The 16,939-nt window shown below is 43.8% G+C and overlaps 1 protein-coding gene across 2 annotated transcripts; it reads right to left on the minus strand.

Annotated features, from left to right (window-relative positions):
• Window positions 1-3,879: 3,879 nt before the first annotated feature.
• Window positions 3,880-10,596, minus strand: CACYBP (calcyclin binding protein). Of its 2 annotated transcripts, none has more exons than XM_007537076.3 (6): window positions 10,462-10,596; window positions 8,244-8,460; window positions 6,923-7,019; window positions 6,636-6,735; window positions 5,245-5,342; window positions 3,880-4,596 (listed from the first exon to the last, which is right to left on the minus strand). In XM_007537076.3, the coding sequence occupies exons 1-6, from the start codon at window positions 10,477-10,479 to the stop codon at window positions 4,440-4,442; spliced, it is 687 nt and encodes a 228-aa protein (XP_007537138.2). In that variant the 5' UTR covers window positions 10,480-10,596; the 3' UTR covers window positions 3,880-4,439. The 2 variants fall into 2 exon arrangements, with proteins under 2 accessions (XP_007537138.2, XP_060053886.1); XM_060197903.1 differs by lacking the exon at window positions 10,462-10,596 and adding an exon at window positions 10,145-10,166.
• Between the last annotated feature and the right edge of the window lie 6,343 nt (window positions 10,597-16,939).

Raw genomic sequence — 16,939 nt, forward strand, 5'->3', positions numbered from 1 at the left:
AAAAAGCTTCTGAGTTGGACATCATGGAAGAGGGAATGGAGGCTCCTTCCCACCTCTTCACAATGAGTTCTAATTGCCTTTGTAATAAATAAATGGGGGCTCTGGTGAGTAGATGGGTTTTCTGAGTTTCTGAGCTATTTCACCAAAGTAATAAAATCTGAGGAAGGAATCCTGGGGACATCTGATTTATACCCAATGTTCAGAAACATACAGCCTAGAGATTGAGGTATTTGAAATGAGGCCCAACAGCTGTAGGATCTGACAGTCTCATGACTGGCACTGAAAAAAACTACCTCAGGTGCTTTTGCTTGTGGATTTTGTTTTTTCCATCTCCAGGGCTTCACTGCTCTAGGCTTTTTCACATTGAGGGTCAAGAATGAGCAGTACACCAAGGCTTCCTTCAGTGTAGTGGGGGCCAGGTCCAAAGCTGTGTTGTGCACATGGCAAATCAGTACACTGAGTTATTTTGTCAGCTGTCTGCTGCCATGTTCTGGGTGGAATTTTTTTTTTCCTCTTTTTTCTTTTAACAGGAATCAGCAAGCTCCAGCCTGTCTGAATTGGACATAGCCACATTCTGTGTCTGCTTTTGTACCACAGTGGCAGAGATAAGCTACTGTAACAGACTATGAGATTCACGGAGCCCAGAACTTTACAAAACTGACTAGAGAGATTGCTTAACTGGTTGAGAGGCTCCAGGTTCCATCAGTGAAGCCACATGTGTCTCATATGAAACTCTTTCATAGTGTTTTTTTTGTTTGTTTTAATTATAAACTGTTCTAGAGGAATAGATTATATGGGGCTGGTGAGATAGCTTGTTTGGGGGATGCCTGCTTTACAATGCAAGCAACCTAGGTATACCCCATGGGAGTACTGTGGAACTGAAGAAAGCTTTAGTGTCCCTTCACCTCACAGTTATTTCTAGCTGGGGCCAGGTGATGGTATACCTCATTGAGTGCACATACTACAATGCGCAAGGACCCAGGTTCAGGCCCCTAGTCCCCACCTGCATGGGGAAATCTTTGCAAATGGTGAAGCAGGGCTGCAGGTGTCTCTTCTTTCTCCCACTCTATCTCCCCCTATCTTCTTGATTTCTGACAGTTTATCCAGTAAATAAAGATAATAAAAAGAATTTAAAAAAAAAATCTAGCTGAGAAAGACTAGAGCGGTGAAGTCCCAACAAAAAGAAGACAACTATTATGTGTGCCAGACATAGGGGTACCTACCTTGCCACATGCACTGCCCAAGTTTGAGCCTCAGCACCATGTGAAGGTGCTGGCTGCAGTACTAGAGGAAGCTCTGGTGTGGTCTTATCCCATGTATCTGAATGAAAGTGACATCCACAGTGGTGAGGTTGTGCATTTGCAAGAACTGGGCTGCTCTATAGGGAAAAATGCCTGCCGTAGTTTAGAAGGTAGTGGAACAGGGCAGCTCTGGACTTGAGAAAATATAAAGGCCCGGGGTTCAAGTCCCAGCCCTGCCTATGTCAGATGAACTTTTTTTTAAATGAGAGAACCAGAGCATCATTCCAGCTGTATGTATGATAGGAATTGAACTGAGAACCTTCCAGACTGCAAAATAGATAAATCTTTAAGACAAAAACATTGTACTAAAAAATCAGAGTTATCAAGTTTGAAATGCTTATGGGGGACACTGGAGTCTTAATGACATCTCCCTCCCTGCCTGCTTCCACATTTGTGCAGTGGGAATAGTAATGCATGGCACAACACTGAAATGGAAAGTATGTAGTTTTCCCTTATAAATTCTGATTTTGATGCGTAAGTTTAGGTACTCTGCCTAGTTGGAAACTTTATAAATGAACTTTAAAAACAAAAACTTCATGGTGTTCATTAATTAAGATAGCTCCTCTTCTACCTAATTTGAATGAAGCTTAAGACACTTTTGGCTGGTTGGTTGTTTTTAAATAGTGTGTGAAAAAGACCATAACAATGAATCTTCTTTCAGTGCAGCAGAGGCTGGTCTCAATCCTGGGTGGTGCACATGGCAAAGTAACACTCTAGCCCAGTGAGCTATTTCACTGGCCCTCTATTGCACTGAAAGAAGATTTATAGGAGGAGCCAGGTGGTGGCACATCTGGTTAAGTGCATATAATACAGTGAACAAGGTCCCCCCCCTGCAGGGGGAAAGCTTTGCAAGTGGTGAAGCAGAATTAACAGGTGTCTTTAGTCTCCCTCGCTATAAACCCTTTCTCTCTTAACTTCTGGCTGTCTCTATCCAATGAATAAAGGTAATAAAAAAATGTTTTAATTATAGGAGTAACATGACTCATTCTTGAAAGTTATATTCTTGCTCTTGCTTTCTCGCCTTGCCCCAACCCAACACCCTAATTGTATCAAGTCTACCCCTTCTCACCTGTGACTCCCAACCTCTTTCAACCACTCACATTCTCTCTTCTGGGGGCCTCTGCTCCTTGATCTTAAGCCCCAACTCAGTTGCCTTCCTAAGTAAGTTTTTCCTTACTTAGTAATGGGAGAGAGACCCAGACCCAGAATCTAATGTCTAGTCACTGCACCATCTCCCAGATAGCCCTAGTCAATTTTTGACCCCTTATCCCATTAATATGCTCCTATTACAAAGCATGAAGTCTCTGTACATTTTCAGACTCTGAACTGTCATCACAATGTTACTGGTACCTAGGAACAGGTCTTAGGTCCTCAACAGCCATTCTCATCTCCACTTATCTAAGTTGCTTTCTGCTTTTCTTCCAGGACAAGACTGACAGTCCTGACCATATCTAGAAAGAAGGCAGAAAGCACTCAGTGGGATTAATTTAGGTGAGAAGAGAATGCAGTGAGTCAACTTTCATTTAAAGAAAAAAAAAAGTGCAAGGGGGTCGGGTGGTATCATAGCAGGTTAAGCAGACATGTCATGGAGCATAAGGACCAATATAAGGATCCTGGTTTGAGCCCCCGGATCCCCACCTGCAGAGGGGTCACTTCACAGGCAGTGAAGCAGGTCTGTAGGTATCTATCTTTCTCTCCTCCTCTCTTGATCTGTCTTATCCAATAACAGTAGCAATAGCAACAATAACGACAAGGGAAACAAAATGAGAAAAAATGGCTTCCAGGAGCAGTGGATTCATAGTGCAGGCACCAAGCCCCAGCAATAACCCTGGAGGCCAAAAAAAATTGATATTCTCTGCTAAGATTATAGATAGGACTTTGGAATCCTCAATGTTTTTAATCATACTACACAATCAGTAGTTATCTTTATTCAAGTCAGTAGTTTTTTTGTTTTTTCTTCCTTCCTAGTCTTAGCTTATAGTAGAATTCTGTGGAGTCTCCTGACATACGGGATTCATTTATATCCTTCGGGGTATACGATGTAGGCCTATCTCTCTACCTCATGTTATGAAGTGATTATATATTCTGTATAAGCTCTGGATCTTTTTATTCTGTTCACTTGTGTGCTGACATCAGGACTTCAGTAACTCTTAAGTGTTCTGGACACAGGCTGAGTGCTAAGATTTGTGATTAGTTTGCTTTTAGATCTCCCACCTCTGGAGTGAGGACCTGGAAGTTGCATCGGTACCCTTGTTTAAGCACAGGGCTGGTGAAATTGCGGAGGTGCTCTACAGTAGTACCTGCAAGGCATGGGAACCGCCTGTGGTTCCCTCAATGCAGATAGTGATCTACTGAGTGCTAATCAAGGAGCCAGTGGGGGGGCAGTTCTAGAGGACTGAACCCTTAACCTGTGGACTCATGATGGAGTTGCAGGCAGATGGCATAGGAATAGAGAGGTTTTCAAAGGGTGTCTCCTTTAGGAAGCTTCCACATAGAGGAACCCACTTTCTCTGGTTCAGTCTAAGAACAGCCCTCCTCGCCTCTTGCTCTTCTGACTTTTTACACACTCTTGGACAGATGTATTTTCCACATTTATTTTTTGCTTTATGGTAGTTCTTGAAAGTCATCCATCCACTTATTATCAAAAGTTTGTACTGCACAAAGATGTTTGTCTATTATTGTGATATTCAGAAACATTAGTTGGGGAAACAGTTCTGACTGGATTAGAGCAACTACTGTGCACATCACTTTAGCTGCTGGCAGAAGAGATATACTTCTATTACAGCAGGCTTCAAGCAGATGCTAAATTACAATTTATGCAAAAGTTTGGATTTTTATTTTTTTACTTTTTCTTACATTGGTGGGAGTCAATATCAGGAACTTAAAGGTAAGCAAAAAATGTATTTCCTACCTCTTAGCTGAACAAAAACAATGTGGCACTTTCACATGAGAATGCAATATTATCCTTGAAGGAAACCACTTTGCAGTGCTTAACGGGCCTATTTTGCATAAACGAGTCACTCCTCCAGTTCTAAGTTACCTTTCCTCAGGACTCTCGGAAGAGTTGTTAGTATAGCTCGCCAACATTTCCTTACTGGAAATACCAGTATTTCAGTCCCCCAAAACGACTTTAAAATCTTAAAATTCTGTGTCTCCTTTGGCTTGCTTCTCTCTTGATTCCACCCAGGCTTTATTAATGGTCCGCTTCATATCATCATCTCCATCTTCATAGATTTTCTTCAGCACATTCATCAGCCCTTCGCTAGGATCTGTCTCTGTGTCATAGGAGGGCTTTCTGACAAAAAAAAAAAAAAAAAGTCAATGATAGTTCAGTCAGTAGATGTGATCTTTCATTTGCTGTAAATAGTAATAACCTGGTTTGTAAAGAGGTAAAGTGTCAAAGTACTTATAATAGCATGCTTTTGCTATCCCTGGAGCTTCACCAACTTTTTTTAGAGGGAAAAACAATACTGAAGCTTTTCCCCAATGCCATCAGGTCTTGGGCTCTAAACCCTGGGTTGTGTATGTAGCAAAGCAGGCACATACATAGCACCTTAAACATTTAAAAAATAAACTCAATGCACAAAAAAAAAGCCATCAAACTTCAGGTTTAAGCAGGAAAAAATATTTACTTTTCTAAATCTTTTTACAACCTGTACTGCAGTCAAAACTTCTTGCTCACTGTCCAAGCTAGGCTGTTCTTTCACCTTATTTCTAAGTGCTAGTTCTGTACTAAAGAAAACATGGTCTTGTACTTAGATAATAGAATTTTTAATTTATTGGATAGACAAACACTTGCAACATTGCTTCACCACTTGCAAAGCTTTCCTCATATAAGGGGGTCTTGAACCTGGGTCCTTATACATTGTAACATATGTGCCACCACCCAGCCCCCAATTTTTTAAAGATTTTATTTATTAATGAGAAAGAAAAGTGGACTCACTCTTTCTCTTTGCATTCTTTTTCCACCTGAGTCAGGTAGTCCCACCGAGTGTTTTCTACCTTCTTTTTACATAAGATAAGAACTGTGTCAGTCTTGACCTGGAAGCAAAGCAGAAAGCAACTTTGACAAGTAGACATGAGAATAGCTATTTAAGATCTGTCTCTAGGTACTGAAACACTAGTCCAGCATCTGAACCTAAAATGACAAGGAGCATGCTTGTCCTAACAGAGTTAAGAATTCATTAGGAAGACAGCTCAGGCTACATCTAAGTTGGGGCCCAATAATCTATGATGAAGATAATAGCAAGGACAGTGATATATTCTGAAGTGAGAGTAAGGTGTAAGGTATAAGATACAAATCAATCATGTCTAGCTGCCATGTCCTCTATGTAAACACATGAATGGATTATCTTAGTCTGTCATTTCAATTGGGCAAAAGAGATTATTTCAACTGGTGAAAAGCATGAATAAAAATTTACTGATATAGCTTCCTAAGTCAACTATGCAAGCTAAATGCTAAAATTATATCTTTCCTGCATCAGCTTCTAATAATAACTACTATTCAAAGGAGCACTTTATAGTACAAAGTTTAAATGAAAACTATATATGTAAATTTCTATTTCTGTTGTACAGATAAGGAAATGGAAGCAGGAAGATTGAGCTGTCAGGTCACAACTATTAAGTGGCATTACTACTCCATTGTCACCCATAACCATTTCAAAAGTAGACTCCCCGCTGACATTAATACAATATTCTGGGGCCAGGTGGTGGCATACGTTAGAATGTGCAAGGACCTGAGTTCAAGTGATGAAGCAAGTCTGCAGGTCTCTCCCCCTCTTTACCTCTCCCTTCCTCTCAATTTCTGGCTATCTCTATCCAATACATAAAGATAACAAACCCCACAATATTCTTAGATTACTCTATTTGTCCAGAAATAGGAGCTTGTAATGTTTTAGACACTGTAGGCCTTGTGATCTGCTGCTCCTACTTAGCCCTGCCACTGTGGTGGAAAAGAAAACACACAACAAAGTGAGCTGGGCTATGTCCATTTCCATTTTCTCTCTTTTGATTTTCTTTTTTGCCTCCAGGGTTATCACTGGGGCTCAGTTCCTGCACTACAAATACACTGTTCTTGTAGCCATTGTTTTTGATTTTTTTAGGATAGGACAGAGAAACTGAGAGGGGAGAGAAGAGAGAGAAATAGACACTTGCAGACTTGCTTCACCACTTACGAAGTGGACACCCCCTGCCACAGGTGGGTAGCCGGGATCCTTGCACGGGTTCTGATGCTTACATACTGTTTGTGCTAAACCCAATATGCCACCGCATAGCTCCCTCCGCTTCCATTCCCAGACAGGCTGAAATCAGGAGCTTTACATTAAACAAACTTACTTTTTTTGAACTACCTTCCACAGAGATGGGCTTCAGGAGATTGTTCACAATCATGGAATAATTCTTCCCATTAAGACTTTTCACCAAAAGATCAAATGACCTACAACACAACCATGATGTGTTATCTTTACAGTCCGGCAGAAAAAGGCATCTTATCATCCATTGCTCTGGTCTTCCCACAGGGTAAGACACACCCTTATAGATTGTGGAAAGGAGAGTGAATTCCAAACAAGCAGAAATGTGGAAACTGCAGAGACAAGAATTCTGTCCTTTTCCTTGCCACTTACCTCTCTGTAAAATGCACCTGCACATTCTCATGGGGTACTTGATGAACCCCAGTTAAGGTAATGTAGATTTTCACAAACTTATCTGACTGATCCCATCCTAATAACAGCAAAAGAAAAAAAAAAGTGACTAACATCTCTTATAATCCATCAGCAAATACATTAAATTTTCTTCAATAGTAATTTTAAAAAAAGAATCTCTTGGATGGGCTAACTTAACCTTAAAGCAATTATCCCCCAAAGTCGGTCAGCTAGTGGATCTTTTGATTCTAATTCAGGTTTACTGAACATAATGCTCATGTTCTTTGTAGTATTTATTAAGCATGGAATGTGTCAAATCCTAGGTTTCTCACTATTCTCCTGTGACAAGAACAATTTAAAGTTTAATTTTTTTCCAAATTTTCTAATTCATTATGTATAACCTGTACATGCGCTGTCAACATGCACCCCCCCACACACACTTAGTAGGCCAGTTTTCTATACACAGCACATCCTACCACCTAGCTCTCTTACACCACACCATATGCCACTCTGATCATCTCCAGAAAAACCTCTCTGTCCTTGCTCCGTGGCCCCCACTCGTCTGCTGAACTTAGCCCTTCAAACACTGATGTCTCTAGTTCTCATCAAGTGTTTGTGTTTCACAAATACTTACTACACACTAGACACGATGAGCACAAAGAAAAGTCCCAGAGAGAACTCATCATTCAGATTCAAGTTGCACTGCATTCAAAACAAGCAAGCTCACTGTCTACTGAGGGAGAATAGGAGCCCAGACTGGGCCTATCACTGAATGCACTCAAGTCAAAGCTCAATAGAGGAACAAATTAAGCACCCAAGATTTGTTTCTTGGAATTTTCAGGCTGTCCTTCCTGTATTTCACATATACTGAATATGTTTCAGAACAGGTTCCTTCCCTGTTGCTACTCAATGTACTAAGCCACTTTTCCCCATTGGGTAGTAAGTTCTACATTCCTTTTTCGTCTCTTAGAAAACAATCTAAGAAATGACAGGTCCTCACTCCCCACCTGCAGGGGAGTCGCTTCACAGGTGGTGAAGCAGGTCAGTAGGTGTCTTTCTCTCCCCGTCTTCCCCTCCTCACTCCATTTCTCTGTCCTAACAACGACATCAATAACAACAACTACCTACAATAACAATAAAAAACAAGGGCAACAAAAAGGAAAATAAGTAAATAAATATAAAAAGAAAAAAGAAATGACAGGTCCTCTTTCTCAGACCAACTAAAGCCAAACATTAAGAACTAGTTTAGAAATGGACTTGGTCGGCCACTACTGAGGAACAGTTTGCCGGCAGGTGATCTTACCATAGTTGCTGATCTTCACAGTGTATCCTGTTGTCATGGGAGCCACCACGGCAGCTGGCTTGTCACTGTCAAGATGATCTTTCTTCTGTGGTTTCTGTTGCATCTTATTCTTAATTTCTGTTTCAATCTTGGATTTCTCTGCTGTAAGGGCATCACGTACTCTTTTCCTAGTGGCCTTTTCAAGCAGTGTCTTCACCTCCTCTAGATCCTTCTGTAGCTGTGTTAGAATCAAAAGCTGAGTTAACTGTCATATCCCACACAACGGTCTGACATTGCATCCTGGCTCATTTCAAAGGCCCACCTAGTCATGGGTTGGACAGCCATTTGAATTTCAGCTCTGACTTATGGTGGTGCTAGGGATTGAACCTGGCACCTTGTAACCTCAGGCATGAAGATCTTTGTTTAACCATTATACTGTCTCCCCAGCCCTCCAAACTTCCCTTTTATAAACAAACAAACAAACAAAACTAGATAATCAAGCCTAAATTTTCCAGTTTTGTAGACGTGTTTGTCAAGCGTTCATGGATTTTTCCCATTTTATGGGGCAATGGGGGGATAGTGGTCTGTGGATTTTCTTATCATCAAATATACACACCTCCAAGATTATCAGTGGGGTTCCCTGCCTGCATGATTACTCTGCTTCCACTGTACTCTAAATAATTAAAGGGGGGAGGGGGGACATAGCCACCCACCATTTGTGAAGTTTCCTGTGTGGTGGTGAAAATGAGGGGACTCAAACCCCCCCCTCCTCCTCTCACCCTTGTAACCCAGCCCCACAAATTCTTAGAATATACAGCAATTTGAGTATCTTCTGCAAGTGGGCCCCACTGGTCTTTCTACCTCCAACCACACACAAGACACAAGCTCTCTGAAAACACAATAAAGATATGTTTTTAAGGAAAAGGTGGCTTCTGATACTTCAGATCAATCCAATATCGACTGGGGGGACCTGGCTGCACAAGCAGGATAAGAACTCGAAAAACTGCCTGAATTGCAAGATATTGGGGGGGGGGGATATACTGTACAAGTTACCCTGTTCTGCTCTTGCCAGCACAGTGCCAATTGCTGCAGGTTATATTTCTACTTTTTAGAGTTTTTATATTTCTACTTTTTACTTTTTTAAAATTCAAGTTAAAAAAAAAACTTATGGACTTATAAAAATAAAAACTTACCGACTTAAAAAAAAATAGCCAGTTGTCCTGACAATGCAGTCTTCAAAAGCTGGTCTCTTAAAATTCCATTCTAGCTAGAAGCTAGCAGTCTAACAAGAAAAACCTTATACTATACGCAAAAATGATACAAGATTCTGAATATCTGGTTTTTGCTTTTAAGCAGAGCAGTGATGCTGAGGATTGAACCAGGATCTTGTCGCCTCAGGCAAGGAAGTATTTTTGCACAACCGAGTTTAGACTCTGTCCCCGGCCCCAAAACCTGTTCTAACAGCCTCAGCAACAGAAGTGCCTCTTGTCATTCTGTTTTGCCTACTAACTGCATCGTGTCCACCTGCACTTTCCTGGTCCTCAAACTCCTATCAGCAGAACAGAAATTGCAAACTCATCTTTTGAACATGGGCCCGAGGTGCTCTGATTCCAAAACCAAAACGTGTTCAAATGACAGAAAAACGTAGCAGAGACCTTCCTCTTCACTCCAGAGGAAAACCTTTCTCTAACAGACCGACAGAAGAGCGACTAACACGGTGCCCCCCGCCCCGATCTCCAGCCTCGTTTCCGGCCTGTTTTGACTCTAAACGCGACAGAGGCGCCCGGAGCCCCGCCGCCCGCCCGCGGCTTTTCCTTCATGACTCGTCGCGCACGTTTTCCTTCCACTCAACCAGAACCCGCCCGACCCACGAACAAGCAAACCGGACCCTCGAGTCACCCTGCAAATCCAGAAAACCTCACCGCACACGGCGGCACCGAGCCGGTAGAGGCGCCCCGAGAGCCGCGCTGAGAATCCGCACACGCCCGAGGCACCGGCCCCCGGGTGAGGACGCGGCCGGGCCGGGGGCCGGTGCCTCGGGCCCCGGGTCCTCAGAGCACAGCCCGGGCCGGTAGGCTCCTCAGAACAAGCTGCGCTCTCGGTGAAGGCGGCCATCACCGCACCGCCCACCCCGCGCCGGTTCAGCGGAACAGGGACTTCGGTCACGCGGGTCGGTCCTGGCCCCGCAGCCCTCAGGGGCCTGGACTGGACTTCGCAGGGCGCCGCTCACACGTCTCACCTCCTCGCTCGCCGCCATGTTCGCGGGTCGAGCCGCCGCAGCACCGAGCAATGAAAACGCCGCCCGCGCTCCGCGCCGAGTCTGGAACCTTCCTTGCAGTCACTCCAGTCGTAGCCCAGGGCGCCAGCCCCGCCCCACGTCGCCTAGTAACGCTCAAGTCTCGCGAGTCCAGAATTACTGGCGGTAAACTTTGACCTCCGTACGTCATCACACTCTACTAGTAGTGCTGTGATGGCGTCATCTTGTTCGCTGTAGGGATAGGTTATGTTGGTCATATGATAGCACGGAGCAGGAAATCCGGGCATACTCAAGAGATGCCTGTGTGTGTGCTTGTAGTTACAGTCCGCTGCATGCGCTAAGGAAGTCCTTCTCCAGGGGCCCCGCCCCCACCCATATCGTTCCGGGAGCCTTTGGTTCCCCCAGTTAGAGCTCGTTGACTCGCAGGCGCTTCCGGGACCACGCCAGTGCCTCTTCCTGCCCATCGCCCACGGCCAGTGTGGGAGGAGCGTCTGCAGCAGTGACTGCCGCTCTCAGCGCAGGACCCAACTCCCGGTGTCAACTCGAAGCCGGTGCCAGTGGTTCCCGGACTCACAAACACGCAGAGACGGGACCGCGACACCAGGTGGCGCGCAAGTCGGCTCTGTCTGCGGCCCCACTCAGCGCGCAGGCGCGGAGACGGACGCCAAGTAGCCTCGGACCCAGCGAGCGGGGCGCGGCCCATCCGCCTCCATCCGGGCCCGGCTCCGTGGCCGCGGGCTGCAACTTCTCGGGGCCGACGTTCACTGGCTCCGCGGCTGCTGTCGGGGCCTGGGGCCGTGAAGCAGGTGGAGGCTCAGCGCGGGGAGCGGATGCGGGCGGGCGGGCGGGTCACCGGAGAGGCGCCGCCCCCTCCAGTGCCTGTGACGCCGCCCCTCTCCCCTCCCCCTCCGCTCGTGTAGAGCCGCGCGGGGACTTTTTCCTCCAGCCGCTGCAGCCGCGAGATCTGCCCCCATTGAGAGGAGGGAGATGGCCTGTGATAGTGAACCTAATGATCATCAGCAAAAACTGGAAACCGGTCCTGGAAGTTGAAGTTCTGAGCTTCCTGACTTCACAGTTTATACCTAGTTAGCTGCGACTTGGGACTCACTCGTTCTCGAAACTCTCAGCTTTGGTTTTCTTGTGCACTTGCACACTAATACTGTTTTGGGAATAAATTTGAGTTACCTGCGCAGGAGCACTTAGCGTAGGAGCTGTGGAGATAGCAGTGATTATGTGAAAAGATTTTCATGCCCGCAGCACCGAAAGTCCCAAATTCAATCTACAGAACCACAAGCCAGAGCTGGTCAGTGTTCTGGTTAAAAAAAATAAATACATATAAATCGAATCTAAGATACATTCTTCAGACACTCACATCTGGGAAATCTTAAGCTCTGAAATGTGCACATTATGAATGCAGCTTTTTCTGACCTGGCCTCTTTTACCTGAGTCCCAGCACTTGTCTCGGTCTCATCAGTGCAGTAGTCCTGCACCTCCATATTCTTTCTGCTTGCTGCTACATTTATGATTCTCGAGCTTGTCTGTTCTCCTTACCTCTCAGCCACCTCCTAGCTTTTCTTTTTTTCAACTTTTTATTTAAATAAGAAAAGGGAAAGACGGGGTGAGGTAAAGAGAGACACCTGCAGCACTGCTTCATAACTTGTGAAGTTTCTGTGCTGCAAGTGGGGACCAGGGACTTGAACTGTGATCCCTAGGTAACAGGTGTGCCACCTCCTCCTAGTCTTTTATTTCTTTTCCCCTTTGTTGCCCTTGTTGTCTTTTTATTGTAGTTGTAGTTATTGTTGTTATTGATGTTGTCGTTGTTAGATAGGACAGAGAGAAATGGAGAGAGGAGGGGAAGACAGAGAGGGGGAGAGAAAGACACCTGCAGACCTGCTTCACCGCTTGTGAAGCGACTCCCCTGCAGGTGGGGAGCCCGGGGCACGAAGCAGGATCCTTATACCGGTCCTTGCGCTTTGCGCCACGTGCCCTGAACCCGCTGCGCTACTGCCAACTCCCCCTTTTTTTTTTTTATGCCTTGTTATTGATTTCATCGTTGTGGGATAGGACAGACCTGTTTCACCGCCTGTGAAGCGACTCCCCTGCAGGTGCTTCATGCCACATGCTAAGCTTAACCTGCTGCGCTGCCGCTAGACTCCCTACCCTCTCCTAGTCTTTCAATAAAATCGGTTTAGCAGGACACTCACTACTCAGCTTCTCTTCCCCCAGAGTTAGTGAGACTGGTGTTTATACCCTCTTCTATGTCTTCGTAACCTCTCTGCCAGCATCTACATTACCTGTACTGGAGCCCTGCTTTGCTCTACCTGTCTCCTGTATTGTCCCATGTAGAAGCAATACAGACCCTGTCCTGCTGCCATGGTGTTTGGGTGCACTAACTCCCAAGGTCAGGGGGGAAAAAAAAAGATGTGAGTCTGAATCCTGGATAAACAAAAAGCAAAAGAATGATATGAAGGTTCTTATATCCCCCAAATAAATGAAGCCTTGAGACTCCAGTATAACTGGCTCCCTTCAGATCAAACAAGCATATACCTCTGACTTCTGCAATCCTAGTGTCTAAAAAGATGCAATAACATAATGTGAAAAAGGCGGTTTTCTCACCATGAACAAACTACTTACTAACTTAAGGCAATTAGATATTATGTAGTTATTTCCAGTAAGTAATTTTTTTATTTCTTTAATAGGGGATTAATGCTTTACAGTCAATAGTAAAATACATAGTTTGTGCATGTATAACATTCACACATAACAATACAACCCCCACTAGGTCCTCCTCTGCCATCATGCTTTAGGACCTGAACCCTTCCCCCTACCCCAGTCTTTTACTTTGGTGCAGTACACCAACTCCAGTCCAACTTCTGCTTTGTGTTTTCCCTTCTAATCTTGTTTTTCACCTTCTGTCTATGAGTGAGATCATCCCATATTCCCTTTTGTTTCTGACTTATCTCACTTGACATGTATCTTCGAGCTTCATCCAAGATGGGATAAAGAAGGTGGATTCAGGGCCGGGTGGTGGTGCACCTGGTAGAGCACACGTTACAGTACCCTGGTTCCAGTCCCTGGTCCTCACCTGCAGGGAAAGCTTCACGAGTGGTGAAGGAGGTCTTCAGGTGTCTCTGTCACGCCCTTCCCTCGACTTCTGGCTGTTTCTATCCAATAAATAGATAAACATTAAAAACAGGTGAATTCACCATGAACCTGAGACTTTGGAGCCTCAAGAATAAGAGTCTCTTTGCATAACATTATGCCATCTACCCCTGTTCACATTTCTCAGTTTTCCACATAACAATTCAATGCCCCTTTAGGTCCTCCTCTGCCATCATGTTCCAGGACCTGAACCCAGAGTTCTATACTTCGGTGCAATACACCAGACCCAGTCCAAGTTCTGTTTTGTGTTTATTGTTCAACTTTTTTTTCTTCTTTTCTTATAATTGGATTAGTTTCATTGAGGGTGCCTTTGAAATTTAGATGGAAAGAGTTCTGCCAATATTTTCCTCTAAGTATTTGATAATTTCTGGTCTAACATCCAAATGGTGTTGAAATCCCCTACTATTACTGTGTTGCTGTTAATATATTGCTGTAGCCTTTTCAGTAGATGTTTAATGTATTTAGATGCCTCTCATTGGGTGCACACATGTTAATAATCATTAAGACCTCTTGCTTGATCTTCTGAACATTAAGTACTGTCCATCCCTATCTTTTTACATTTTATTTAATATCTTTTTACATTTTATTTATTTTAAGGTCTATCGTGTCAGATAGAGAATAGCTGTACCTGCCCCTTTTTGTGGCCCATTGGCTTAATATGGTAGTTTTTCATCCTTTCACTTTGAGTCTGTGTTTGTCTTGTTGAGTTGGGTGGGATTCCTGACAAAATATTGTTGGGTTGTGTTTTCTGATCCATCTTCCAACTTGTGTCTTTTAATAGGTTAATTCAGGCCATTGAAATTTATTGATATTATAGATTGAAGATATTTTAATGTCATTCTAAAATTTTAGAGTGTTCTGATATATGGTATGTTTATAATGCTGTGATTTTTTAATCTTTTTAATTATATTTTATTTATTGGATAGAGACAGCCAGAAATCTAGAGGGGAGGGGGTGATAGGGAGAGATAGACGCCTGCAACATTCCTTCACCATTCACAAAGCTTTCCTCCTGCAGGTGGGGATTGGGGGCTCGAACTTGGGTCCTTCTGCATTGTCATTTGTGCGCTCAACCAGGTGCGCCACCACCCGGTCCCCATACTGTGAATGTTTATAAGAGACCTTTCAGAACTTCTTGCAGGGAAGGCATGGTGATAGTTGATTCCTTCAGCTGTTGCTTGTCAGAGGTTTTTATGCCTCCATCTAGTTTGAATGACAGTCTAGCAGGAGACAGTAGTCCTTGTTGAAAGCCTTTCTCATTGAGATATCTAGCCATTCTTTTCAGGCCTGTAATGTTTGTGTGGAGAAATCTGCTAATCTTATGGGTTTTCCTCTGTAGATGACTCTTTGTTTTTCTCTTGCAGTATTCAAGACCTTTTTTATTCTTATTCCTTTTCTTTCTAAATACAATGTGTCTTGGTGTCTCTAAGTCTAGATTAATTCTGTTTGGGACCCTCTGAGCTTCAGGAACCTTTATGTCTTTTATCTTGTCTTGGTAGAGAAGTTCTCAGCTACTATGACCTGTAGAATGCTTTCTTCCCCCTCCCTCTCTTTCTTTCTCTGGCAAGCCAATAATGCATATATTACTTTTTGAAGTCATCTCTGGCGGAGGGTAGATAGCATAATGGTTATGCAAATAGACTCTCATGTCTGAGGCTCCAAAGTCCCAGGTTCAATCCCCTGCACCACCATAAAGCAGAGCTGAACAGTGCTCTGGTTAAAAAAAGAAATGAAGTCATCTCATATGTCTCTGTTTTCAGTATCTCAATCTTTTTTTGAGATCTCTTACTTCTTTTAGTTTTCTCTGATTCATCCTCAATCTCGCCTAATTCTGTGTTCTGCCTCATTCTATTCTCTCTCCTCTCTGTTGTTTTCTGTAGCTCAGCTATTTTATTACCTTGTTCTGATACTGTATAAGCTCATTCAGCTAGTTGTGCACTTAGCTCAGCTACTTCAGCATTCAGTTCTCTAATTACATCCAGATAGTGTTTTCTTTTGGAGTCTCATTTGCTGTTTCTCCATTTCTGATGATAATTATTTTCAAACTCTTTCCTCACTCCTGTGACTAATAACTCAATTAGTCTTTGGATCTTGTCCTCAAAACCTTTTGGGGGGGTGGGTGGTGGAGGTTTCCTCTGGGTTTTTGTCCTGTTTTTTTTTCTGTAATGTTTCTTCTTGGTTTAACCAAGAAGACATGGTGTGTTATGAGGTCCCTCTCTCAGTACCACTCAATCCACTAAACACACTTGCCTGGATTGACTCATGTCTAAAAGGGTTGAGTAGAGAGATGCAGCTGGTGCTACTCTGTGCTGGTTATTGATGGCCAGCAGGTGCTATTGTGATCTCTAGGTTTCTCTTATTTGTATGATCTGGGGCTGGTGGGATGGGGTATGTGGGGGGGGGGTTGTCTTCTGGTCACAAGTGCTGTTTTATGTTGTGTCCTTGCCTTAAAATCAGAAGCCTAAATACCCCGAGTCAAAGATTGACAGGTTTTAAGACCCTTTCTCTTTACTTCCGGCACACCTTCACAACTTGCTAAACTTAAAGCAAAATCGCCAAAATGGCACAGCTCAGTGCCTCAAAATGGCTCTGGAGCTCTAATTTGACTTTGTTGTTCTTAAAACCCATACTCCTTTTTGGAGTATTCACCCATCTAAGGCAGTAGCTACCTTTCAGCTGTAGATTATGACTTCAGTTGGGTCTCTTGTAGTTATTTGTTTTTTAGGGAGGAAAGATGATTCAATCCCAGTTATTCCATGACCACACCTCCCAGAAGTTCCCCATTAAGTAATTTCTACTCAAGTCTGTTCCTGAATTTCTTGCCAAACTTTATTAAACCTTTATTTATTTATTTATTTTTACCAGAGTACTGTTCAGCTCTGGCTTACTGTAGTGTAGGGGACCTTGGAGCCTCAGGCATGAAAATCTGTTTGCACAAGCATTAAGCTATCTACCCTACACCCCTGTTAAGCTCTTAAAGAGGACTGGGTGGTGGCACACCCAGTTGAGCACATAAGTCACCATGTGTGAGGACCTGGGTTCAAGTCCCTGGTACCCACCTGCAGGGGGGAAGCTTCATGAGCTGTGAAGCAGTGCCACAGCTGACAGTTTTTCTATGTCTCTCTATCCCCCTTCCCCTCCAGTTTCCCTCTTTCCTATTGATAAATTAGAAACATTTAAAAGATTTTTGTTCCAAGTCTCTTTGACAAAAATCTATGGTCTTGTTAAAAAGTATAATTTTGGAGGTCAGGTGGTAGTGCCCTGGGTTAAGCGTACATGGCGCAAAGCACAAGGATGG

The sequence above is a fragment of the Erinaceus europaeus genome, chromosome 9 (genome assembly GCF_950295315.1).
Source record: "Erinaceus europaeus chromosome 9, mEriEur2.1, whole genome shotgun sequence".
Lineage (NCBI taxonomy): Eukaryota > Metazoa > Chordata > Mammalia > Eulipotyphla > Erinaceidae > Erinaceus > Erinaceus europaeus.

Coding starts and splice junctions, on each gene's coding strand:
- CACYBP (XM_007537076.3), bottom strand. Junction 6,736..6,922: donor CAGGTGCATTTTACAGAGAG/GTAAGTGGCAAG, acceptor GTTGTGTTGTAG/GTCATTTGATCTTTTGGTGA. Junction 4,597..5,244: donor AAAGAATGCAAAGAGAAAGA/GTGAGTCCACTT, acceptor TTTTTTTGTCAG/AAAGCCCTCCTATGACACAG.